This window comes from Podarcis bocagei (genome assembly GCF_964188305.1).
Source record: "Podarcis bocagei genome assembly, chromosome: 8".
Taxonomy (NCBI): Eukaryota; Metazoa; Chordata; class Lepidosauria; order Squamata; family Lacertidae; genus Podarcis; species Podarcis bocagei.
The window spans coordinates 54,291,660-54,318,741 of record NC_138133.1 but is presented as its reverse complement, the minus strand read 5'-3'; the positions used below and the strand labels follow the sequence as shown (position 1 = coordinate 54,318,741).

At 40.8% G+C, this 27,082-nt stretch overlaps 2 protein-coding genes across 13 annotated transcripts in view; one reads left to right on the top strand and one right to left on the bottom strand.

Annotated features, from left to right (window-relative positions):
* The window catches only part of LOC308592762 (kinesin-like protein KIF20A), a 30,973-nt gene extending 26,138 nt beyond the window's left edge, over positions 1-4,835 (top strand). For 2 of the 6 annotated variants that reach the window (XM_081204509.1, XM_081204510.1), the window contains exons 18-20: positions 209-328; positions 510-566; positions 828-1,729. In XM_081204509.1, the coding sequence (XP_081060635.1) occupies positions 209-328; positions 510-566; positions 828-1,070 (420 nt within the window). In that variant the 3' untranslated portion in view covers positions 1,071-1,729. Of the gene's footprint in view, positions 1-208; positions 333-509; positions 567-827; positions 1,730-4,649 lie in introns of those variants that run through there. The other 4 variants (XM_081204511.1, XR_014010628.1, XM_081204513.1 and 1 more) reach the window with 4 other exon arrangements.
* Positions 1,676-27,082, bottom strand: part of LYN (LYN proto-oncogene, Src family tyrosine kinase) — a 46,387-nt gene continuing 20,980 nt past the window's right edge. For 4 of the 7 annotated variants that reach the window (XM_081204757.1, XM_081204754.1, XM_081204755.1 and 1 more), the window contains exons 3-13: positions 23,639-23,681; positions 23,433-23,541; positions 22,837-22,935; positions 22,636-22,739; positions 20,511-20,660; positions 18,680-18,832; positions 13,911-14,093; positions 11,599-11,675; positions 5,692-5,845; positions 4,847-4,978; positions 1,676-3,479 (exon numbers count right to left, since the gene is read on the bottom strand). In XM_081204757.1, coding sequence (XP_081060883.1) covers positions 3,277-3,479; positions 4,847-4,978; positions 5,692-5,845; positions 11,599-11,675; positions 13,911-14,093; positions 18,680-18,832; positions 20,511-20,660; positions 22,636-22,739; positions 22,837-22,935; positions 23,433-23,541; positions 23,639-23,681 — 1,407 coding nt within the window. In that variant the 3' untranslated portion in view covers positions 1,676-3,276. The remainder of the gene's footprint in view (positions 3,480-4,846; positions 4,979-5,691; positions 5,846-11,598; positions 11,676-13,910; positions 14,094-18,679; positions 18,833-20,510; positions 20,661-22,635; positions 22,740-22,836; positions 22,936-23,432; positions 23,542-23,638; positions 23,682-27,082) is intronic. The other 3 variants (XM_081204756.1, XM_081204759.1, XM_081204760.1) reach the window with 1 other exon arrangement.

Below are 27,082 nucleotides of genomic sequence, written 5' to 3'. Positions count from 1 at the left end.
GCTGGACCATAACTCCCACAATTCCTGACCAGTGGATGGGGCTGATGGGAGCTGGGAGTCCAACAGTATCAGGGTTGGGGGCTCCCGGATTCCTAAACCTTGGCCCTACAATAGAGCAAAATCATGGTCAGTCAAAGGTTGCAGCAGAGTTACACCAACATGACTCTCCCTTTAATCACTAATGGTAACAAATAAGATTGTTTTGCAGCAAATAAGATCCTTGAACTTAAAAATAGAGAAATTAAATGAAATGTTGCAAGACGCCAATGAACTCTACAGGCAAGCAATGGAAGAAAATAGTAGACTTAAGCAAGTGATGATGCATAAGGTTGGTCACATGGCTACTAAAGCTGCATTTGACTGTTCTCTCTCTCTCTCTCTCTCTCTCTCTCTCTCTCTCTCTCTCTCTCTCTCTCTCTCTCTCTCTCTTTCTCCTGCTTATGACTGCTATACCTGTTAGTCTTAACCTCCTGCATGACTTGAAACTGTTTATATTTCAAATTTATCAGGATAAGAAGATTAACTTGAAAATGCAGTTTTGTGCTCTCTTCCTATTCAAGCTTTTGGTGAGCAAATATAGAAAATATGAGGTCTTACAATGCATTTCATTATATTTGAAGTAGATTGCTGTACATACCAGCTAAGCAACAGAGGTATTGTCTTGACTGAGAACTGGCAATTTCAAGATGGCCTCTAACCTATTAGAAAACGTTTAACTACGTATTTATTTTGGCTGCTCACCTTCAGAGGATGCCAGTGAGATAAATTAAAATCAGTAAATGCCAGGACTCATTCTACCTCTAATGCATCCTTCCATGGCTTAACAGGAAGAAGTAGTCAAGGGTCTTCAAAACTGGGCTAAGCATGGCAATGAGCTTGAAGCCACAGTGTCTCTTCTACAAGAGGAGCTACGTGAAAGCAAAAAACTCCTAAGCACAGATTCGAAGCATCAGAAATCCAAGAAGGGCTTCTTTGCAAATCTGAAACATACCCTAGCAGATGTTCCTAAAACACTCAGTGACAAAGACTCAGAAAAACCTGAGGCAGCTTCTACAAGCTCTCACAAGTGACCTCAGCAACACGCAAAGTAAGAGAGTAATTTGGATCCTTCTTGGGGAGGGTTTAATGCAGCTACTGAATTAGTACACGTACTGAATTGGTGGTTAATCAAAGAAGGCAAAAACACTGGAGGCAATTTCTACTTTGAAAATAAAATGCTTTGCTGAACATAAGTTAAGCATGGCTTAAATGTGGCCTCAGAAGATCTTGTTGCTGTAAAGTGCTACTATCTGCATCAAGAATGCCAGAACACATTAAATACACCATTGCTTATGTTTTTCTTGTACTAGGATAAATTTTGGAAGTTCCCTTGTTTTAAGAAATATACTTAATGTTCAGATCACAATATCCATTATCTCAGCTTCAAAACCATTGTAAAAATGTGTAGAATGAAGCTACATGAATTCTGTGATTGAATTGCTTTCCTTGTATGAAGAAATTGGATGGAAATGTGTAAAGCAGCCATTTTATACATTTGCTAATAAAAATGTTTACCAATACTTGAACTAAACACAATTGTCTACGGAAGCATAGACTTAATATAGTTGCTGCCATATACTGTGATTGTCTCCTTATCATGGGATAACAACTTAGAAAATACTCAAAATCTGCCAGGTTTGAAATTTCAAGAATGCTTATTTATTAAAATCACAATAAAATGAAAACAGTATTTACAGGTTGACAGCCTGGTTGCCAGTTTGTCAACTAGATTCCTTCATTTAAAAAGAGTAAATATCATGTGTACTACAAAAATATTGGTTTGTGCAACTGAACATAGTTAGAATCACAATGTTCCTATAGTAACCAAGTTGTGAATAAGTATTTTGGAAAAGTCTCAGCATGATAGAGAAAAAAACAACCCTTTTGGAGAAAGCTGAGGCACAGAGTAGTGAGATCGCATCCTTTTTATAACTTCAGTCCAATCCTGACTTTATACAGCTAGTGCCCTTAAACCTGATTTTCTTAAACCTGATTTTCAAGTGTCTCCCCACCCCCCACTCCCGCATCCTACTTACGTAATATGTGCAACAAATTGTATAGACTTTGGTTATAATAGTAGCTGGCTGTACTTTCTAATGGGAATGTTGTGTTAGTTGTGCTTTTTTAAATTTAAACACTAAGTGCTGCCTTTAAAAAGGGCAGCTTTATGAGCCACACTGGTAGAAAGGTTTCTGCCATGACTCTAGGTTACACTTCATTTAATCCCTATCAGATTCCTACTTGAAAACAAACTATAAAGCCATATACAATATACCTTTAGATCATCAGGTATAAATGTACTGCATTTCAGATTCTACAGGTAGGTCCTTTGAAGGGAGGTAATGTGAGCCAGAAAGACGGTTTCTTGCTTAAAATCATGGTTAGCTCCTGGGGGTTGGGGGGAACCACTCTATTATGATGTCTCATTCACTTCATTGCAACTGTGCCAATTCCACCTTACTCTTTACATAAGTATAGAAACTACAGCAGCTTTTACTGTTTAAGCCCCTTCATCCAATCCACTTTTACAAGGCAAAACACATAAAAAGCAATTGCAGCAGGCTGCTAGAATGAGCTCCTCAGTGGTGACCAGGGAAGAGATGAGTGGGCAAACTGGTTAAACATTTCGTCTGCCACTGTTAATTCCGTCAAAGTTGTCTCTCCAAGCTAGTTTCCAATTTAAGAAAGATGCCATTCCTGTGTTTTCTACGCTGCAGGTGGGTAATCCATTCCAAAAGATGCAATTCTGAGCAAATAAATGATGGCTCTACAGTCCTCCCTCCTCCCCTCCCACAGCCTCAAAAGCTTTTCAGTTAAAATAAACGGGTGAGAAGAGCTCATGCATCACTATAGCACATAGATGGGCCCTAAAACAGACCTTTTTTAAAAAATGCATGTCATGACTGGAACATGTGGGGCTAAGTTCTGGTTGCTGTCATGAACTGTTGTTGTTGCTGTTTCTCTTCATTATATTTGCAGCTGTCTCCAGTTTGATTTTGATCTTCTGGTGGGTCAAAAGAATCTGGGTACTTAAGAAAAATAGAAAGAAAGTGCCAGCAACAGAGGACATTAAAGCCTTAAGCTGGATAGTGGTCACCTGCAATGTTTTCTTGAGCTTCAGTTTCAGGATCCACAAGCAGTTAGGATATCCTAATGCATAAAAGTAACTGGTGCAACCACAATGTCCCATTAAGAGGTTCACACCAATTTGGAGGCAGGAGCTCCTCCTCTTTCCTGTTACGGCTGCTGCTGATATTGTCCTTCTGTAGCGGTGTAGAAGTCATCAAGGACACTCTGTAAATATTCAAAAGTTGGTCTCTCTTCTGCTTTATCTTTCCAGCATGTTTTCATAATATCATAGAGCTCAGCTGGACAGGCCTCCATGCGTGGCATGCGATACCCACGTTGAAGAGCTATCATGACATCAGAATTACTCATCCCTGAAACAATAAAAAAATATTATTTCTTCCACTAGTAAATTTGGCTATGTCAGTCTAAAAAAACAACCCAAACAATCCTAAACCTTCCTCCACCCCTGCATTTCTAATACTTATATCAAATTCATTCATTGACTAGTCAAGCTTTTGTTACTGGAGAAAGTCAATTGTAGGAAATTAAGATAATTTATGGAGTCAGCTCCAATGAAGTACTGCAGTGGGACTTACTTCTGAGTAAACATGTATTTGATTGCACTGTAAACTGAATGTCAGCTGATCCAAAGCCTCCCTACACTACACCCTGGTAGGATACATTAGAACCCACTCTCTCATGTCAGAGAGGAAAACCTTAGGTTTGATCGCCATACCTGCTGCCACAAAACCTCAAGATGCCCTTGCCCTCCAATGCCAGAGCTCCAATGTTGGCTAGGTTAAAAAGTGGGTGGTATCAAAGAGGGTGCTGGGCAGCTAGGACCCAAAGATTACCTAGCAGAAAGCCAAACTGGTCACCTGTGTTCTCACAGACTGTATGTTTGCATTTTGGCCTTTCAGTGACCTTCCCTAGAGAGGTAATCACCTGCAAGGGCCATTGCATCAGCAGCAGACAATCTTATCTGAGATCTGCACAATTTCCCCCCAAAGGTACTAAGGATCTGTAGTCATCCCCAGAGTTTCATCACCTGTAACATTCGGCTCTGACCCCAGGGCCTGCTTTCAGCTTTCCACTCCAGTTATGATACAGTGGTGCCTCGGTTTAAGAACGATTCGGTTTACAACGATCTGGAAATAGTGACCCAGTTTGAGAACTTTACTGCGGGAGGCAGTGGAAGACAGGAGTGCCTGGCGTGCTCTGGTCCATGGGGTCACGAAGAGTCGGACACGACTAAATGACTAAACAACAACAAAGAACGGAATCCGAACAGTGGAAGGACACCGGCGGTGGGAGGCCTCATTAGGGAAAGCATGCCTCAGTTTAATAACGTTTCCGGTTTAAGAACGGACTTCAGGAACGGATTAAGTTCATAAACCAAGGTACCACTGTACAGCAAACACCTGCTTTTGTAGCAAAGACTATCATCACACAAATTGCTGCTGTTGCTGCAGAATATGTTTCTTACATTGAATGAAGCCAAGGCATTCATTCATTAATTCATTTTTTAAAAAAAGCTGCAGGGAGGCCAAAGACTCGCATGGTTTCCACCCACATTCCTCCTATAACTGAGTACTTTGAAGACACTTTCTTAAGTACAGCAAACAATACACATTTTTTAATTATCAAAATGTCTCTTGTTGCATGTTTGCACCTATTCTATTAACTCTGGTACCTGTATAAACTGAGGGCAAATAAGCAGTAAATAAAAAGTGCATACCTGGATAAGGAATTTTCCCATAAGTAATTATTTCATACAGAAGCACTCCAAAGGACCACACATCAGACTTAATAGTAAATGAGCCAAAATTAATGGCTTCTGGTGCTGTCCATTTGATAGGGAATTTTGCACCTACAGAGAGGAAAACAACAGCAGTGTTTTAAATCTAGTTTCATTCATGTAACCATTAAAAACTATTCGTAAGGTGATTCAGATGGTGATTCATAAGGGAAAAGTGACTGGAAAATTGGAAGTGAGAATGAAGATTCTTCAATAGTATGGAAAATAAACTCTGACAAAATGTTGAAGGAACTGGTGTTCAGCCTGGGAAGGAAGACTGGGGTGGGGGGGGGGGAACAAATTTGCACTCTTCAAATACCTGAAGAGTTGTTCTCCGCTGCCCCAGAGGGTGTAAGTTACCGAAGAGTAGATTTTGGTTTAATGTTAGGAGAACCTTCTTGGTTTCAAGATCAATGGAACTAATTGCCTAGAAGGCTGCCCCTCATTGGACATCTGCAGCAGACACTGTTCTGGAGGTCTTAAAGCCATCTTCTGGAGACGTTCTAGCTCTGGATTTCCTGCATCACGCAAGGGGTTAGCCCCTATGGCCTACAAGGCTTCCTCCAATTCTATGATTTTATGACAGGAGCCAGTGAGAAAAATGTGGAGGTCTGCTATATCTCTCTGTAAAAATGCAAGTGCAAACCAAGTAGCAAGGTAGGAAATCTCAGGGCCAGACAGCAGAGATAGAACAGTGTGTGTTGACATTTAGATATTTCTAGTGAAACAAGTGGCTATTAACAGAATTATTCTTATAGGACTTAAAATTATAATATGATACAAACCTTCCCTGGCTGTATATTCATTATCTTCAATTACTCTAGCAAGTCCAAAATCAGCAATTTTGCACATTAGAGACTCTGAAACGAGAACATTAGCTGCTCTCAGATCACGATGGATGTAGTTTTTTCTTTCTATATATGCCATCCCTTCTGCAATCTGCAACAACAAATAAAATATCTTTAACTTTTGTACTGTTCTTTTTTGTAAGCACTTTTATACGCACACAATATTTGTAAACAGTCAGGGAAACTCCTTTTTTAACATATCATTTTTACGTATTAGCCATGATATGCACAGCCTCCAGTATTAAAAAAAATGAAAATATGGGTACACTTGAGTACTGATAACACACCTTTCCTTACATTAAATATCATTCATTGCCCAATGGTAGATTGTATCTACAAATGGAGGGGAAAGGAGGGAAGTGGGGAGTGGGTTGGTCAACATTCATAGGTTTTCCTCATTTTCAATTTACAGAAGTGCAATAAAGTACCTTTACATACAGCCAAGGACAGCATTTGGTATAGGCTTGCTATATGGTTTGTTAACTATTTAGGCTTTTTCTTGTGCAATGGAACATTCCCCTTGTGGGTTCCTTAAATCTGTTCTGAGGTACACACAGTGGGGGGAAAGGGAGCAATTTCTGTTGTTATTCCTTGTGTTGTGTTAATCCTTGTGCTAGCACAAATATTTAGCTTTTTATGAATCAACTCCCATCTACAAATATGCTTTGCTTGAAATTATTATTATTAATAATATTTCCAGCTCCTTTCCCCTCCCTTTCCTGCAGCTCATTCACACCCCAAGTTGATGGCAGGTTGCCTCCCTTCTTTCTCTGTTGCACCTCAAGGTAGGAGCAGAGGACTGTGTAGGACAGGGGTTGCCAAGTTTTTAAGGCCAGTGAGAACATTTGGAATTTTGAGAAATGGCCGTGAGTGCCAGTCACAAAATGGCTACCATGGTGCATGTCACATAACACAAAATGGTGGCCACAGCCAAAAGAGAAGAGGCAGGAACACAAAATGGTTCAGGCATGCCTCCCCGCAATTGCATTGTGGATTTCTGAGGTGATGGTTACTGAAACCTATCCTGGGCACCATCAAAGACACTGGTGGGCATGGAGACACCCAGTTGACAACTCTTGGTGTAATGTAATGTCTCTGCCTGGCAAGGTAAAGATGTCAGAAGACAGACAACACAGCTCAGGTAATAGTTGCCCCTCTTCTGTTCCTCAACTTCTAGTACTTCTGTCAGGGTGCAGCCAATTCTGTCCCTTTGTAACACAGTTCCAGAACATACCACCTGTCTCTTTGTTATGATACAAACATAGGGGTCCCTAATCCAGAGAGACCAGGACAGATGCAGACTGGAAAAGCTACTAATCATTCTTTTTCAGGGCTGCATTAGCTAAAAGTTTTCAGCTCAGTTCCCAGCTATATATTTATTTTATATTTTCTAAAACAATGCAACATGTAAAAGGTATCAGTTCCTAGTTTTGTTGAGCAAGTTTGTCAACACGCAGCCCAACCAAGCCTGATGAGCAACTCACTTTTGTCTTAAGTTTTCACACGCAAACCAGATTTCATTCTTTTTAAAGTCAGTTGGACTTATTTGGCTTAAATAGTTTTGGCTGTTCAAGGAACTGCAGAACTATTAATAGATACCATAAATGTCTGCACACTCTTTAAAATGTCTCGGGTACCAGTCCTGTTGCAATATGCAGATCAGCATCTATTTAAAAAAAGGAACTGCACACTCACTTTGTTCCTCTTTTTGTGGGTCAGGCAATGGAAAAATACCCATGGTGGTACTTCCCACCGCACTGTCACAAGTGCTGAACACAGTTTTTGTGAAGAGAAACATTGCACAAAAAGCTAAGCCCTTGAAGAGCACCAGCAGTTTCTCTCTGGTGCAGAAGGCTCAGAAAGTAGGGCTTCTTGTAACCAGAGGATGTAGCTACTCCCTTAGAGGCAAATATTTCCAGTCCCCAGGATCTGTTGTTGTTGATAAGATAGCCTGTGATAAGAAGCCTGTTGACTGAAGGGATTTATAAAGACAGGTCACTTTTAAAAAAGAAGAAAAGATGAAATGGGGGCACAAAAGGCTGGATTGGACAAACAAACCCATTACAGATTGGAACAGCATTGAAAACCTCAATAAAGTTGGTACAAATAATGCCAGGAGGAGAAAAATGAAGGATCATGCTTCCTGACACCAAGCATAGATTGGCCCTTGTGCAAAGGATTTGTACCTTGCAGGTATTTCTCCCCCTGCAAGGAAACAATTATTGTATTGTATCCTGGAGAGAGAGAAAATGAACAAGTAGATGAACTGACTGCAGCAAATTTAGACCAAATTTCAGTCCTTGGGTGGGTCTAGAGAAGAGGAAGCAGCAGTGGGAACTTCCAAGGTATGGCCAAAGACTTCTTGTTATTTTAAAAGGCCTCTCTAGGTCCCTTCCCTTCCCTTCTCACCAACCAACTAACCAAAATCCCAGTTAGAGCATGACTCTTTAACATAGGCAACAGAGTGCAGCACACAGGTGCAAACCCTGAGCAGATAAATCTGGAACTTAAACTCAAGGGAAGCATGTGGTCTGCTACCCGTGAGGAGGGATTAGAGAAGGTGTGTCATCAGCACCTGTTCCAGTCCATTTTAGGAAGCCGCCCACCCCTGGCCACAAAATCACATTTTAACTGTGAAGCAGACTTGCTCCTTCACAATGGAAGAGTTTGCTTGAATGGCTGGATTGGTTTCAGGCTAATTCCAAGGTTGTGTGGGGTCCCTGAGCAAAGCAGTCTTGGGTAAGTCCCCTCCTTTTGCTGGTGGCAGTGCTATAAACACAGCCAGATGGCTGGATTAGCCACCATTTTAATTTCCCACAATGCCCCCAGAGTGTTGTAACATTGAAAGCACTGTGGAAATTAAAATGGCAGTTAGACCCAGCCACCTGGCACAGCTCAGAGTAGCAGGCCAGAAAAAAGTTAAGGGGGGGTTGAAGCAGGCATCATCAGTCAGCTCGGTCCAGGTGCCAGGTTCCTGACAGTTGCTTAAGGGTGTCAGATGCTGATGCCAGCTCCACCGGCAAGCACCAGTGGCCAGAGAGACAAGCCATTTCTTTTGCCTGGGGTTGATGGGAGTTGTAGTCCATACCATTTGATTCAGTAAAGGCTGGCATATTGGGAGAGTATGAAGGTCGCCTTTTGCACGTACACTGGAAGGGAGATATGAACATATGAAACTGCCAAGTTTGACCTATTTAGTATTGTCTACCATGATTGGCAAGACCTTCCCAGGGTTTCTTTCTCAGTCCTATCTGGAGATGCTGGGATTGAACTTAGGACCTTCTGCACCCAAAGCATGCCCTCTACCTCTGAGTTCTGGTCTCCTTTCCAATTGACTCATGGTCACATACTTTATCTACTCCACATGTCCAAGAAGTTCAGGTACATAGTTTACAATTTAGTGCAGGAAAAAAAATATTTAAGATTCCCCTTCCATGCCAGATATGACCCCCCCACCCCCAGACGTTTAATAGCTAGCAATGCATTCCAGATGTTCCCCAAGAATGAACTTCTAAACACAACTTGCAATCCTAATGAATGGTTCTATCACTACTCCTGAACCAATGATGTTCAGTGCTGTAAGATTAGGGTAACTGCATATGGTAACTTGCAACAGAGAAAATAAAAATACTTCTGTTGGAAATGCTCCTGGTGCCCTATAGAGTGATCTAATATAGCATATTTATTTTTCTTATATTTAGTAATCAGAGCTTTAAAAAATTAAAACTACCAGGCATGCTCAATATTTATTCACAGTCTGAATCTATTATATGAAATGAAAATTTCCATGAGGAAAAATACTATTTTAAACCATGTCTGGGCCGTGTTTGAAGCTAAAACTCTCAAGTTCTATATTACACTGTTTCAAAACTGTGTTATTGTGAAGCCACTTGTGTGTTTTAAAACAGAAATGTGGAATATACAAGTGTTAGTAAAGAAATCACCACGAAAAAGAAAGCAACTGTAACACAGTCTGAAGATAGATATTAATCGTTGCTAGTATGGCATGTGACATAGATAAAGATGTTGATATGAGGCGTCTGTTACTATTACAACCATTTTCAGCCAGACTGAGGCCAACTTTTGCAACAGGAAATTAAGGTCATGTTCAAAGGATATTTGGTACAGGACATGTTGCTCTGTAGTGTTGTGCCCTCTGGTAAATATTGATTTAACAGGATTTAAATGTTTTTGTTTAAAATCTACCCAAGCACTGTGGGCCCTTTTCCACATACACATTTTCTTTTCATTGCCATTGTTTTGAAGATGAGCAATGAATAAAACATAGTATATTCCAACCAGCTGCTATTTGTTCTAAAGAGAATGAAAGCCATTTGCAAAAATAAGGAAGACGAAACCAAGAGCAAGCTATTGTGCAACCTTCACCAGAATGCAACCTGCTTGCTCTGACTCTCATCTGACTTGCCGTCCCTGCTTCTGTCTCTGGCCACATCCACACCAGCCATTTAAAGCACCATTCTACTACTTTAGACAAACGGTAGTTTGTTAAGGATGCTGGGAGTTGTTAGGAGACCCCTATTCCTTTCATGGTGCTACAACTCCCAGAGTGCTTAAACAATCAATTCCTCTTTCTGAGAATTGTAGGTCTGTAAAAGGGAATAGGGGGTTCCTAACAATCCTCATATCCCTTAAGAAACTACGGTTTTCAGGATGTTGTGGTGGAAGCCATGACTGTTTAAAGTGGTATAATAGTGCTTTAATTGCATGGTGCAGATGAAGCCACTCCATAGTCATGGGGTCTGTTTCTGCAGGGACTTTTGTAGCTCCTTTTACTGCTTTGGGGACAATAAGGGTGCAAGTTACTTGGAAGCACTCTCTAAACTGACGGAAGGGACTACAAACACCATTCTGCATGGGTTCCTGCTCTGTGATATGTCTTCCAAGGTTTGTGGAATTTGGGAGCTGTTACAGTTTCACACAGCTCCAAGCACCAGCAAGGTGATCCAGGATGTATTGAGCCAGTGGATGCCCATCCCTCGCAACGTGTCACTTCTGAATAAGAAGCAATACACTCTTTGGGGCTACCCATCATTGACAGGAAGTAGTATCTGTCGCTGGAAATTTCATTCACTCCCATTTCTTCCTGGTTAGGAGCAATCCTCACCAGAGGTTGTATATCAACCTCTTAGACACCCCTGCCACCGTACTAAGCCAGCGCTACACCTTGGCCCGGGCAACATTCATTGTTTTCTCCTTGGCAGTAGCAAGCAGCAATTTATTTTACTAAACACAATGACAGCCTTCTTCCAGACAGCACAAGAATAATCTCTTTCTTCTCTTGCCAATTCCCCCTGCTAATTAGAATATTTGTGAATATTCCATGACATCACAGCAACTCAGGCAACATTTGGAGAGACAAACAGGCAGCAGCGCTCTAAATACAATTAATTACACTTTTGTAACTAAGCAAAGTTTACACAGTAAAGGTAACATTGTACATAAACTGCAGTTAGGGCTGCCTTTACACACCTAGGGTCAGGATGAGGCCAGTTACATCTTCCCATGCTGTACAGTGGGGTAGCTATTACCCAGGCACATCATTCTATTATTCCACCTATAGTTGACCTGCCACTTCCTCCTCAAAACGGACCCAGATGTGACTTGACTAAGCCACAAATGGTAGGGGATAACACAATGTGCCTGGGGCCCCAGCAATTCAGAGAGCAATTTTCTCTTGCCACATCTGCAGGAGAAATCCACTTTAAACCAAACTTTCAGCATCCAAAACCTGTCTCAGTAAACCTGGCTTCCAGACAAAGGTGAAAATGAAGCATAGCCAGTGCCAAGACAGCCCAGTATCAAAAATAAAAATAAATTATTTACCTGAGCTGAGAAGTCAATTAGCTTTGGAAGTAGTAATTTCCCACCATCTTGACTCTTCAGGAAATCCAGCAAGCTCCCTGTGTGGTAATGGAAGGGCAAGACAAGGTGGTAAGAAACAGGTCAAACACATTATCCACTCTCTACTGTATATCCACTGCTAAACTGAAAGAGTATGGGTTCAGGGAGCCTAACTTAAAAGTGAGAGGAATATGCAAGACGATAATGTCTTTAGCTGCTTAATCTAGGCGTTCCCAAACTCTGTACTCAAAGGGCCCTCTTGAGATGGCTGGAAATTATTGAGACCCTGCAGTCACAAAATGGTGACTTATCAAAGCAGTGTCCAGCATGAGCAGCTGACACTGACATTGTTTTCTTTTGATTTATGATCACTCTTTGGAAATTGCTTTTAGTCTTTACCACACTGTTTTCTTTCTAGCAAGCAGCTCCACGGTTCAGTTTCCTTGAGTTAAATACATACATTAGGTATGGGGGCATTCTGACTCAGCTTTCCACTTTAGGAAGATGTTGATCCAAAGACTCTAAGCAGAGAGGGCTTCCTATTTTATATTTTCATCTCCCCACACCAAGCTTCTCAGAACTGTTTTTACTCATTGCAATTTCTCCTCCCCCTCTTCCATACCTAACTTATCCACTTCTCATAAACTGCCACTTTTTCTCATACTTCCTTCACTTTAAGTTGTTGTTACTTTTAAATGACTGTTTCTCTCTCTTCCTAATTTTCTTCAACACCTGTTCTAGCCCTTTCCAGTCAGCGGAGGGGCAACCTCTTATCTGCTTCCCCAGCATCATTCCAACAAAAGGCTATATAGAGGCCCGAATTCCCTCTCAAGTGATTACTAGGCAGCAGTGGCTTGTACTCAGCACATGTATGAATTTTCAAATTTTCTCCGTAGGCTGAAATGGTTGGGGAACTGCATTTTCAGTAAAAACTACACACACACTTCCGCTTCTGCCAAAGTAACAGTACATACCAATGTTTCCTTTGACCTAATGCAACATGCAGGACAGAGAAATATTTTCCTATGCTTCAGCCCAAGAAAATCTTAGAAAGATGGGGGAAATCTGCAGCACCTGTCAAAATGCCAGCCATTCAAATATTTACCCTGCATGTGCCTACTCAGTTGCTTCAATGGGCGGAATTGGTACAGTGGTACCTCGGGTTACAGACGCTTCGGGTTACAAACTCCACTAACCAGGAAGTGGTTGCTCCAGGTTAAGAACTTTGCCCCAGGATAAGACCGGAAATTGCGCGCCAGTGGCACAGCGGCAGCAGGAGACCCCATTAGCGAAAGCGTGCCTCAGGTTAAGAACCATTTCAGGTTAAGAACGAACCTCTAGAATGAATTAAGTTAAGTTCTTAACCCAAGGTACCACTGTACTGCTATAGGTGTCACATGCCACTTCTGTATTTGTAAGAACTCAATCATTTAGCATGGCAGGGCCTATACTTTGGAATTCATTGCCTGTTGATATCAAGCAGGTACCTTCACAATATTCTTTTCAGTGCCTGCTTAAAAACATCCTTGTCCATACAAGCCTACCCAGGTGATTAGGAGGTTAAGCTAATTTTAATCTGTTTTAGCATTTTAAAGTATGCTTTTTTTTCTTGTTTTCTCTTTTGTAAACCACTTTGAGGGTGGTGGTTGTTTTTACAATCAAGTGGTGTATAAATTTTATGAAATAAAAAGAAACAAACAAATGTTAATTGGTTCAAAATAAGCCACTTATCTATTCTATCCCAAATTTGGCATGAACCGCCCTCAAGCTTTCATCTCCTACACACTGCAAAGTTCAAATGTAACCTGCTGCATGATTTTCTAATTATAATCCATAGAACAGGTTCACCCTGCCAATTCCTCATAATGACGGCAGAAGGTCAGTAGACCGTGGCCCCTTAGAGCTCTAGTGCAAAGAAAGGATGTTTCTGGATGACAACCCTCATCATTCCTGGCCATGCTGGATGGAGATGCTGGGAGTTGAAATCCAACAACATCTGGAGGGCACAACTTTGGCTATTTGCAGAACAGACGAAACTTTGACCAAATTGTTTCTATAAGTGTATTCCTTTTGACCTATTTCTTTCTATAAGTCTATTCCTCTTATGATACTTAATTTAATGTGTAATATTTTTTGTCCAGGGTACGAGACACTACTAACCAATACTCAAGTTACTACAGTCCCATAACGAATGGCTATTGAGTTGACGGTTACAAGTGCCTGTTGCAATTGTACCATACACCATTTCCTACATGCAAATGGTACTTCTGGTTAATGAATTCAGTAATACCTACCTTTTGCCATGAATTCAGTTATGATATAAATTGGTTCTTCTTTGGTAACTACAGCGTAGAGTCTGACCAGCCTGTCATGCTGAAGTGATTTCATAAGGTTGGCTTCTTCCATGAATGCCTGCGCAGACATGGTGCCTGGCTTCAGAGTTTTCACTGCTACTTTGGTATTGTTATTGTAGTAACCTAGAACAAAAGGGATAGTTATAGGAGAAGAGACATCCAGAGCGCTGAATGTGGTGGTCAAATGTCTTGCCATGAGAGATCTTTAACAATAAATTTATAAATGATGTATTTACAAGCAGGCACCAACAAATGCTACTACAGCCGTGCCTTGAAAGACCTACATTGGCTCCCAGTACGTTTCCAAGCGCAATTCAAAGTGTTGGTGCTGACCTTTAAAGCCCTAAATGGCCTTGGCGCAGTATACCTGAAGGAGTGTCTCCACCCCCATTGTTCTGCCGAGACACTGACTTTTAGAAGACATCTGAAAGCAGCCCTGTGTAGGGAAGCTTTTAATGTTTATTTTATTTTATTTTAATATTTTGTTGGAAGCCGCCCAGAGTGGCTGGGGAAACTCAGCCAGATGGGTGGGGTATAAATAAATTATTATTATTATACCTTAGTTGTTGAATGGAATCTGTTCTGGAAGTCCATTCAACTTCCAAAAACGGTTGATAACCAAGGCGTGGCTTCTGATTGGCTGCAGGAGCTTCCTGCACTCAAGCAGAAGCCGTGTCGGACATTCAGCCTCCAAAGAACGTTCACAAACCGGAACACTCACTTACAGGTTTGCGACATTTGGGAGCCAAAATGTTCGACTCACAAGCCGTTCTGGATCCAAGGTACGACTGTATTGGCCTAGAAAACTGCACTTCAGTCTTTGCCAACCTGATGCCTTCCAGATGTTTTGGACTCCGAGTCCCACCAGCCACTGAGCACCAGGTTGAAGAAGGCTGAATACTGTATGTACAGAACAGCCCGACACACACGACCTCATTTTCCATTTCCCCCACCGCACATTTACTTCAATAATATTTTGTAAAAAAATAAATACACAAATACATTTTGATGGCAAGAATTAAACTTTGAGATTTAATCCTGTCAATGAAGAATGCAGACAATGGCAGAAGTGGGAGAAATATTTTCACAGTCGTTAACCAATATAAACTAGATGGTTGCCAACTTCCTGCAAGCTTAATATTCTGTGATGATTGACACTGCAGAAGAATAAGCTGCTACAAAGAAGAGGACTTCAAATCCCAATGTTTTCATGGTGGACATAATATGGGTTGACATGTGTCAGGAGGCCTCAGTTGGCTGTTTCCCCAATGAGTGCCCACCGTGTACCTGCAAAAACATGTATCTCCTTTTCATGTGGGATTCTTTCCCAAGGGAGCCTTGCCTATCACTTAGTCTGATGTCATCTGTGCGCCAAAGACGTTTTTATTCTCCTGGGCATTTTCATTTTTAGAGAAGCATGGCCATGTCATCACCCCTGCTGAGAGATCAGCTGCTTCAACTGTCACCTGGCAGGAGCCATTCCATCAGGCTTCCTTCTCAGCTGGTCATTCTAAAACTGTAACTTTAGGAACTGGTGCATGAACTTGTTTTCCCCCCCTTTCCCTCCACATCCCTTTCTCATTGTGTATAAATGATGTCTTTCAGACTGTAAGCCCCAAAGCATATACTGGCCTATGACCGATCCTGTAAGCTGCTCTGGGAACTTTTTAAGCCAAAAAGCAGGATAAAAGTTCCCTGTCCACGTGGTAAGATGCAGAGGACACATGACAAAATTAGCATTATCTGGCTGATCAGACATATTTAGACAGTACCTTTCCCTAGAGCATATTACTTAGCTTACTTGAGCCTTGTAGAACTCTTTGCTCTTTGAGGACCTTTCAGTCCCCTGCTGCTTCAGGCACACTATGAGAAATGGTGAATAGACCCACACTGCACAACTGATTGGTCTAAAACAGTGCTTCCCAAACTTAGGTCTCTAGCTGTTTTTGGACTACAACTCCCATCATCCCTAGCTAAGCAAGACCAGTGGCCAGGGATGATGAGAATTGTAGTCCAAAAACAGCTACAAGAGACCCAAGTTTGGGAAACACTGGTCTAGAATTATGGCAACAGGTGACCAGAAACAAATCTTGCCATATTAGGGACTGAAGGTAGACAGCAAGAATTATGCCAAGCTAATGGTGTATATTACACTGGAAAAAGTGTAGGTCTATGAACTATTATACTGTGGATGATAGAATTTGAATCTATCTATCATATTGCCTATGCTGTTAAAAGGACGGAAGACACAGACTGGGGCGGGGTGTTGATTCCAGTTGATCAACTGAAATCATCTCTCCAATTTCATTGTTAATCTCCTCTTGCAAACAGTTCCATCCCTGTCATTTCCTGTGTCTGTCGAAGTAGGCTCTTGCCCATGGAAGCTCATAACACGATAGAGTTATAAGCCACCATGAAAATATCTGCATCCTGAAACTCAGGATACAAATAAAATAAAGCATAATAAAGTGCCGCACAACACTGCTGGTTTAGTACTATGTACAAACACAACCACTATTCTAAAATGTTTTCCTAAAACAAAACAAAACAAAAACAAACATAAACCTTCTCTTATCACACTCCCATTTTCTGTGCACTCACTGTGCTTCCAGAACTGAATTTTTAATCCATGTTCGCACAATGTGATCCAAAATGCATATGCATCCAGTAGTTTGTTATAAAATACTACTGTCCAATGTGTTGTTTCTCAAACCAGCTCACATCACTGGAGTTGTTAAGCAATTTCTGGTTCGTCTCCAGCCAAGGTGTGCCCCCTGGTCCATACACAAGCAGAAATAAACAGAACGCTAATGAAGCTATGCCAATGTGAACAGCTAAGGGGAAAGAGCTGGAAAATCCACTGAGGGGAAAACAGTAACTTCACTGCAATGTAATGTGAGAACAGCCTAGTTTTTTACAATTATATTTCTTTTCATTCCTTTGCCATCCTGAAATCATTCTGAAACAAGCAGTGCTAAGTAAACACAATCCTTGGGAGCTGATGGAACTCTTAGGCCCTCCAGGGAGAAAGGCAACTGGAGCTCTACCAAAGCATGCAGTTTAGTTCCAATCAAAAAAGGTCTGCCATCATGGAAATCAGCTTTTCATACTTGTAGCAGGGAAAGGAAGAATGTAGTCAGGCTTCACAGTGCAGTAATTTTACCCATAACGTAAAAGTAACCCACAGAGGACCAAGCCAAATTTAGACGTCAAAGAGGCTCACATAAACAAGAGGAAACATCTTGAACCAGAAACACTCCCCCTCTACCCTTTGTGAGCACATATGCAGGAACATAACTTCCTGAAATTAGTTCTTTCTTCTGCAGCTGACAGTGCTTCAATAACCCCTGCATATTAGCTCAGTAGGCAAACTGTTTTCATATGGGCTCATTAAACAGCAAATGCCCTGATGATGTCATCCCCAGAAAATGAAGGGACGTTTTCTATTACACTAACAAAGTGGCCAACCAATATGGTGGGTAGAGAAGTGAGGAACTCATAAAGATGGGATCACCAAAGCATACCAAGGTGCATTACTTAAGGAAGCACAGGTAGTGCAGCTCAAGTGAAATGCTAGTGGGCACCAAGACTCCTTGTGCCAGGGAACAGATTTTGCCCCTGTCCCAACAGTATCCACCAAGTACAACATGGAGCCCAGCTTCATGCTGTCAAATGGGAATCAAGCTAGGGATGCAGTTACTATTCGTGCACTCCCTGGTGCAACTCTATCTGTCCCCACAACATCGGATATGTGCCTAGGGAACAACGGATGAAAAGGCTACTTTTCTGCTTCCAGCTTCTGTCCATTGAGCACTCCCATCACTATGGTGGACAGGAGCCTGGAGAAAGAGCAACAGCAGATGCCATTGTTCATGCAAATAATTATTTGCTCTTCAAATGGTCAATTCACATTTTGGTTTACAGCAAAATCGAAAGCATGTTCGACCATTTGGATATTATCCCTACCCACAGTTTATCTGATGATATCCCACTTTTTCTGTCCCCCAGTGTGGGATGGCTAAATTATGGCACACCAAATGTTGTTGGACTCCAACTCCCATCACTCAAGTCTGCATGGTCAACAGTCAGGGATGATGAAAGTTGCAATGAGTTAGTATGACATTAGAATTGAGCTTCAAACTAAGGCACAGTGTGGATCACCTTCTGTAGCATTTGTAGGCTCCAACACAGCCAGCTAAAGCTAAAACTGAAAAATCAATGCTGATTGCAACACTATATATACACTAAGTAGTATTACTCTTGCCTCTGACAAATAAGCTAACTTCAGGGTCTGGTCCTTGATTACATCATTCTGTCAGGGCAAGCATTTCTGCTTGACAGAAGGAATTATTTCCCTTTCCCTTGTGTGCTGTTCTGGGGTTCTACTGACACCTCCCAGAGCCAATCGGTGGGAGTACATGGGGGGAAAGCCTGATGCACTAGTGGGACTCGTGCAGTTTAGGTGAATTCAGCACAGAATTTCCTCAGAGTGGGGAAGGGGAATAAATCTTTACGAGCATGCACACATATGGCACTTCCCCATTCTAGGAGTTCAAACAAAATGGGGCATTTTTACAAATGAATGAGCCTAGTTCATTTCTTATGTTGCATCACTGAACATGAACATAGTTAACAACCTAGCATGTCAGTACAGTGGTGTCACACATGTTGCTAAATATCTGAATTATCCACATATTCAAATATCATACCCATCCAGACTTCTCCAAATTGACCAGCTCCAAGCTTTTTTACTAATTTGATTGAGTCCCGCGGAATCTCCCAGGCATCTTTATCCCACGGTTTCTGTGGTTTGGGACTGAGGCATGCCTTCTCCAACTTTCTGCATAATCCATCTGGCTGCTCTGTTTAAGAGACAAACATCCTTACATTTGTACCTTAAGCAACACCAAAGTGCATAACAAAGGACAACATACATGCAGAGATTTAGTTTTTCTTTTAAATCCTGCTTGCAAGAATTTTTTGAAAACCCGACAGGAACAAAACTATTTTCTTCGCTGCTGGTAAACAACACAACATGTGCCATAGGTTCTGCTGCACTGGATTTTTCCCTCTGACCTTGACGCAACATGGTGTAGTAGTTCAGATACATGCAACTGGGACAAAATATTCTCTCACTTTGGTATGTGGCAGCCTTCCACAAGCTGGTGTCCTCCCGATGTTTTGGACTAGAATTCCAATCAACCACAGAAAGCATGGCTAGTGCTCTGAGTTGCAGTCTGGAGGGCACCATGTTGAGGAAGGCTGGTATATGGCAACTGGTGGGAGGCATACCCTTCATGAGTCTCAGTTTTAAATGCCTATTTGCCTCCTTTTGCCATGAACAGAAGGATAACTTTACACCAGTAGATGCTGCAGTTTGCATCTTACATGGATTGCTGACAACTATCAACAGTTGATAGATTTTAGTCAGATATGTGTCCTATGAAAACCTATTTTGGTCACTGGGGTAAGTAAATATTGTTTAGGCTTCTGAATATAGAGCATGCCAAGATCCCAGGAATTCATAGATTAAGTGTCGTTCTTTTTGTTTTAATGAGTTTGCTTTATATATGTGTTGTTGTAACCCACCCAGAACTCTTAGGACAAATGGTGGGATCTAAATTAAAAGGAATTTCTTAAGTACAGTGGTGCCTCGCAAGACGAAATTAATTCGTTCCGCAAGTTTTGCCGTCTAGCGAATTTTTCGTCTTGCGAAGCACGGTTTTAACGGTTTAACAAAGTCGCGAGACGTTTTCGTCTTGCGAAGCAAACCCATAGGGAAATTCGTCTTGCGAGGCAAATCGAAAACGGAAAAACCTTTCGTCTAGCGAGTTTTTTGTCTTGCGAGGCATTCGTCTTGCGAGGTACCACTGTATAGCTGTCACCTGTTTTAACCTCAGAAAATACACTCATATGAAGTGAAGGCTCATCGTTTTAAACCAAGAATCATTATTTTGCCAAATGCCATATATTAAAAGTCTTGCCCTGAAGTATTTAAGATCTGCAATCAGATTGAGTATGGTTTTCCCAGCTGATGAAAACAGCTTCATGGGTTGTTGTTGTTTTTCAGCAAACTTCTGTATAATGCATTACTATGCATGAGCTACATGTTCTTTTTAAACGTCACTGGTGGTTTTACTTTCCCACATCAAATATGTTCACAAGATTGCCACAGTGTTGGCACACAATAATTACAATGCCGATAACTTCTCAGCTTATCACTATGTCCATACTAGTGTTTAAATATTGCTTATACTCAGCAAGCAAAGTGTTCCCATTTACACTGAGCTGATATTTCTCATACAATCAACTCGGTTTCAGGCTGATGTAAAATCCTGTGATCAAAGCTGACATACTTTTAGTTCCCACCCTTGAGAGAGTTCTGTAGAACTTTCATCAATGTCCACCTTTACACAATCTGCACTATAAGTTAGAATGCATTTGACTTGAATGATCTGAAATACAGCAATAGTTTTTCTTATATAATTATTTGATAACAACTTGCATTTTAATAATAGTCCAGTAAAGGTACTGGCTTACTTTGGTAATGTTTGATCATGTCACTGATACAGGGGAAAGTAATTCTTGGAGAGATGTAATATCCTCCATTGTCTAGACTTCTGATTTTGTAGTGCTTGACGACATCACCATGTTGTCTGTCATAGTCCCTCATGGACAGAGAGTAGCTACCTGTATACAAAAAAAGAAAAATAATAATCATAACCACAGGTTAAATCGGAGTTAGAACTAGCCGCATCAAATCTGAGTTTTGCTCTCATGTTGCTGTATTATCAGAATCCAACAAAATGTGGTTAATCAGAACTATGATTTGTATGAAACAAGCCTGATTCAAACTGGTTGAAGTGAAATTGAAAGTGAAATATTCTGACCTTCTCCTTGCGGATGTCTTGGAGGAGAGGGGAAAGGGGAAGCACAGGGGTGGATAGCCTCATTCTCATCACAATAAACCACTGGTTATGACAAACCATTGTTTACCATGGCATCTGGATGCAGCCACTGTGTCAGTGCCAGATTGCTCCATATTGCAATATTGCAGGTGCTGGTCACATCAACATTGTAATATATCTGGCTGTATGAGTATTGAATTGGGCACTCCATAAATGATTCAACAAGGTTTTGATGTGAAAACAAGGTCTAGATAAGACCAGAACAAGTCTTTGACCGTGTTTGTACTTTTTTATACTATGCTATAAAGTCTAAATTCCCCCCCCCCCCGTGCAAACACATAGATCCATGTTAGTATATAATCCCTTCACCAGTGCCCAATGTCTCATCTATATTTGTACAAGAGTTTCTCCCATAGCTATTCTCCATTTACAAAGGCTACACAGGCATCATATCCCAGTTTCTGCATATATCTAAGAATAACACAAAAACAAAAATGGATTTGGATATACAAAATCAAGATTTGAATTGGAGTTATTAAATAACAAAGTTAAAATATTATCTAAAATGTATAAATTACTATTGGGATGGCATTTGAAAGATGAGGAAGTTAAATAGGTTATGATTCATTAGGCCAAAGATATTGGTCATAATATACAGATAGAGCATTGTGAAAAATTATGGAAAGTGGGAATAAAATTTACTGCTTGCAGTGCATTGAAAGAAAACATTATGAAAATGATATACAGGTAGTATATAACACCAGTGAAGTTAGCTAAAATGTACAAAACAGATAACAAATGTTGGAAATGTAAAGAAAATGAGGGTACTTTTTACCATATGTGGTGGGAATGTAAGAAAGTGAAGGACTTATGGGAAATGATTTATAATGAATTGGGGGGGAAATGTTGAAATATACATTTGTTAAAAAACCAGAAGCCCTTCTACTGGGTATTATGGGTACAGAAATTCATATGAATGATAAAAAAAAATTTATATGCGATAACTGCAGCAAGGATATTGTTAGCCCAAAGATGGAAGCAAGAAGAAATGCCAACTAAAGAAGAGTGGCAAGAGAAATTGATGAACTATGCTGAGATGGCGAGATTAATCGGGAAAATTTGGAACCAGGAGGACCAGACTTTCCTAAAGGAATGGAAGAAGATTTCGACGTATTTGGAAAGCAAGTGTAACCAATTGACATCGCTTGTAGGGTTAAAAGAACTTTTGTAAGGAGTAATATATAAATTATTGTGAAAAGAATTAAGAATAGGTATTAAGATTTGAATTTATAGCAATAAATGTAGTAACAAAATGCATAATTAGAAAGGATTTTAGAAAACCATAAGTTGAGGTTGAAGGAAGTCTTAGGCTGTGATAGCCAAAGATTTTGAAATGATGTTTAAAAGGATGATATGCTGGAAAATATGTGTAAAAACCAATAAAATTTATATATATATAAAAAGAATAACACGGCTTAAGGCAAATACTTGGTCTATAGCTATCTTCCCTCTTTGTCTGCCCGTTCCTCTGTAATAATTTGGTGCTATTAGCCGCATTTATCAGGCTAATAGATTTTTTTTAGTAATGGGGGCAAAGCTAAATGTAAATTGAAAATGCTATCATCATTCTTTGGTGACAGATAATTAGTAAATTCACTCATACATAAACAGAAAAGAGAACTTACTGGAAAAATCTGAGCTCATCAAGGCAGAAGGCTGAGTTTCCTTTTAATTCAAATGAAATACAGAAAGCTCACCTTTCAATGTTTCACTCTCTCTGATAAGGAATGACCCAGGAGCATTCCCAGGTGCTAGAAGCTGCCTTTCTGCATCTTTCCTGGTTATGTCTTTAAAGAACCATCTGTAAAGTATCATGGGGGAAAAGTTACACTTTCTTTGTCTTTCTCAAGTGCACAGCGCAAAGTAGAAAATCAAGAATTTACAATATATGAACCTACTCTTCTGTTTCTAAGGTGTTAACTTTTGCGACATAGTTGCTTGGGATAAAGCCTTCTCTCTTGGTCAAAAGGGACTTGGCTCTCCACCATTCTCCATGTCTAAGAAAAAGAAAAGAATCTTTTGTAAAGAGGTACTGATCATCTTCAGTGCCGTCTGGAATCAACTCCTCCAAGAACATGCCCATATTGCTGAAGGCTGCAAGTTGAATTCTAGATCATGCAATTATAAAAATAAATTTCTGATGATTCAGAGCAGAGAAATACAAGGAGGCTCAGTCCATTCTGCTGTGCATCAACTTGTCCGCATTTCGATTAGTATTTTCTGGAGAGGCAGTTATATTAGTCTATTGGAGCAAAAACTAACACGTCTTAAGATAGGGTGCCACAAAACTCTCTGCTGCTAGTCAGACTAACCCCAATAAGTAGTTTTTATCAAGGCAGGCATTTGGGGACTTGGGACAAGCAGGGAACTTCAAAATAGAAAGCTTGTGTGCATATGTATAAGTAATTAGCATAATGCTAGTTATTAGGTGGCAACACACACATAAACGTGATCTAGGAGCAACAAATAGAGCAGTCACTATTTCAATACTTACTCCTCCAGAATTTTCATTTTTTCTCCTTTTTTGAAGGACAGATCATCTTCATGAATGCCGTCATAAGGATACAAGGCTACCACAAGGTCCTGATGTTCCTTTTCCTCTTCTACTACAGAAATTCAAGCAAGATATTCTTACTCATTTTTCAAGTCTTATCAAAACAGCAACTTGTAGTAATAACCAACTGCCTTTTAGAAACATACCTTTTATAAACCTCTGACCTGGCAGAAGGATATCATCAGTTGCCTTGAAAAACAACAAGAAGAGTTTAAAAATTGTTTTATAACACTATCATATTTATATAAATGCACACTTATAAAATTAGAACATGTTTAAAACATAACTATACTATTTTTTTAATGATGACTCACTCTGTTATCTCTGGCAGCTTTTGGATATAATTTATAGCATCTACACTGAGATGCTTAGAAGACAAAGTGTAACGGTTTACACGCCTTTAGCAGTCAACACCTTTGCAGCTTACAGGAGAAGCAGCACATGTTCTGAAATACAGCTAATTGGGAAACTGCTCTATGTTTATCGAGGGACAAGCCCTTTATTAATATGCCTAATCCAGAGTTGCTTCTTGAAAGGGGTGACTTGCAGCCTGATCCTATTTGTGCTTAGAATCAAGTTCCACTGTGCTGAATGGGACTCCCTTGCAGACAGCTGCTCACAGGATTCTAGATTGTCTGAAACCAGCCTTTGGGCAACCTAGCAGCAGTTAGACCATTAACTGTTGAAAAAGACTTTTTGCAAGCATGGAACAAAAACTGAATACAGTGGTGCCCTGCAAGACGAATGCCTCGCAAGACGGAAAACCCGCTAGACGAAAGGGTTTTCCGTTTTGGAGGTGCTTCGCAAAACGAATTTCCTATGGGCTTGCTTCGCAAGTTCCTGTGGGGTTTTTTTCCTCCTCCCCCCCCTTTTTCCCAAGCCGCTAAGCCGCTTATCAGCTGATCCTAAACCGCTAAGCCGCTTAACAGCTGATCCATTAAGCCGCTTATCAGCTGATCCGCTAAGCCGCTTAACAGCTGATCCGTTAAGCCGCTTATCAGCTGATCCGCTAAGCCGCTAATCAGCTGATCCGCTAAACCCGCTAAGCCGCTAATAGCGCTAATCTGCTAAGCCGCTAATGGGCTTGCTTTGCAAGACGGAAAAAACCGCAAGATGAAGAGACTCGCGGAATGGATTCTTTTCGTCTTGTGAGGCACCACTGTACAGTGGTACCTCTAGTTACGAACTTAATTCGTTTCAGAGGTCTGTTCTTAACCTGAAACTGTTCTTAACTAGAGGTGTGCTTTCGCTAATGGGGCCACTTGCTGCTGTTGCGCAACCGGCACACAATTTCCGTTCTCATCCTGGGGCAAAGTTCTCAACTCGAGGTAACTCTTCCAGGTTAGCAGAGTTTGTAACCTGAGGCGTTTGTAACTCAAGGTACCACTGTATTTTGAAAGTATGCTGATGCTTAATAAATGCTTGAGAGGGTTTTTTTTTAAAAAAAAAAACAGCTGCACAAAAGGACACAAAACTGCTTTTACTTTTAAAACAACCCTCTTCATAAATTTAAGATAGAAAATTGCTAGTTAATTTTCCAATGGTCTACAAAAAGTGGTGGAGAAACCTCTGATGGGCCTTCTGCTAGGTCAGTGATGCTGTGGGCTTACCTAGCAGAGGGCTGCAGTAGTGCTCCAATAAGAACCTGGCACTGGGTCAGGGGGAACCACTGTTTAAATTTCCTAAAATGACCCTGATGTACCATCATTCTGGAGAACAGTGGGAAATTAAAAGGGACAAGGTCCTCGGATAAGCTGCCCAGTGTTCACTGGAAAGCACTAACATTTAAATAATAATTAAAAAATTGTCCAGTAGCACCTTATAGACCAACTAAGTTTGTTCTGGTATAAGCTTTCGTGTGCATGCACACTTCTTCAGATACACAGTGTGCATGCACACGAAAGCTTATACCAGAACAAACTTAGTTGGTCTATAAGGTGCTACTAGACAATTTGTTATTTTTATATTTTTATTTTGACTGTGTCAGACCAACACAGCTACCTACTTTTATTTAATTTTTTTTTAAGGAAGAGACCAGGGCAGGTGTCAACAGTGAGTCCAGCCATGGAAGTGGGGCTCCAATAGCTGCCTAAAGATACCATGCACTGACTCCAGGCCTGTCAGGAAGAAAAATCCTCTGTTAATGTCAGTGGATCTATGGTTGTAACTCCATCACTCAAGATTCAGTTTATAGTCAGATGTATATGAGCAGCTATAGCATGTCCTTGGAGCACAGCTTGCTCACAGAGATGTAACTGTGAAGCAAGATGCATATAGATCCAGTCACATAGAATCCCGTGCCTCTGGCAACTGGGAAAAAAATGTTCCTGCTATTTCAGAAAAATGTACCAGGCGCTCATACTTGTATGTTTTAGTATTTCTCCATGTGATTATGGGTGTGCACAAAATCTTCTTAACAGACACAGAGCCTCTTTTATAGACACAAGTTCTCTGGGCTCATAAAGCACAATGTGCCTCTGAAACAGTGATGCCTTGGAAGCATTTAAGATATGTTGTTCAATCATTTTTGCGACTTTCTTTAAAAAGGAGTAGGCAGCATGGCACTCAAGTGATGCTGCTGGGTTACAGCTCCCATCATCCCTGTCCATTCATCATGCTGGCTGCGATTGATGGCAGTTAAATTCCAAAACAACTGGAAGGGACCACACTGGCTCCCTATGGCATACAGCAAGGGGAAGAGGGTCTCAAAGCAGTTTTGGGTGTTAGTTTCTGTGCTGCAGCCATCTCTGCTATTCTTCTTTATTAAAACTTGTTTGTTTGTTTGTTTAAAGAACAACCCCTCAGTGCATCTCCATCTCTGCTTTGTTCACACCTATGCCATTGTTTAAAACATATATTTTTCCTTTCAGTGTTATTCCCTTCTCACTGTACTCAATGTCTCTCTCTTCCATTCCTCATCTGAGAGAGATAAAGGGTGATGAACCCTCAAATACTCCATAGTACACAATGTATAATACTTCTGGTACTCTGTGTTGCCTTAAGTTTCAGATTCAACTGCAGTAATTTACAATATGTATCTTATTAACAAGCAAACATCTATATATTTAAAACATCCATCAACTGAACTGAACTTTCTATAACTGAACAAGCTAACTGACAGGCTTGTTCTTAAGATTCTAGTTATCTTACAGATACAGTAACATATACCATCATGGAGTGTGTGCACAAAGGGGGTTGTAGAATAGGAGAGAGGATGAAGTGTGGAAATGGTAGTTTGTGTGCAAGGGACAGTTGAAGAAAGAGAGGGAGGAGGAGGAGGCAAGGAAAAGGGGAGTGTAGGCGAGAATGGTGTTTGTGTGCAAAGTTGGCTGAAGAATATGATAGAAAGGAGAAAATGTGGGGCATGATTTGTGTACAAGGGAGAGTTGAGAAAAGGAAAGGGGAGAGGAAAAAAGGCAGTTGCAAAAAAGGGCATATGAGGCATGGGAATGGGGTTAAAGATGAAAGCAGGGGCATGAAAGGGTTTCAGAAAGGTGGTTAGATGGTGCAATATGTAGATGTAATACAGTGGTGCCCCGCAAGACGAATGCCTCGCAAGACGGAAAAGTCACTAGATGAAAGAGTTTTCC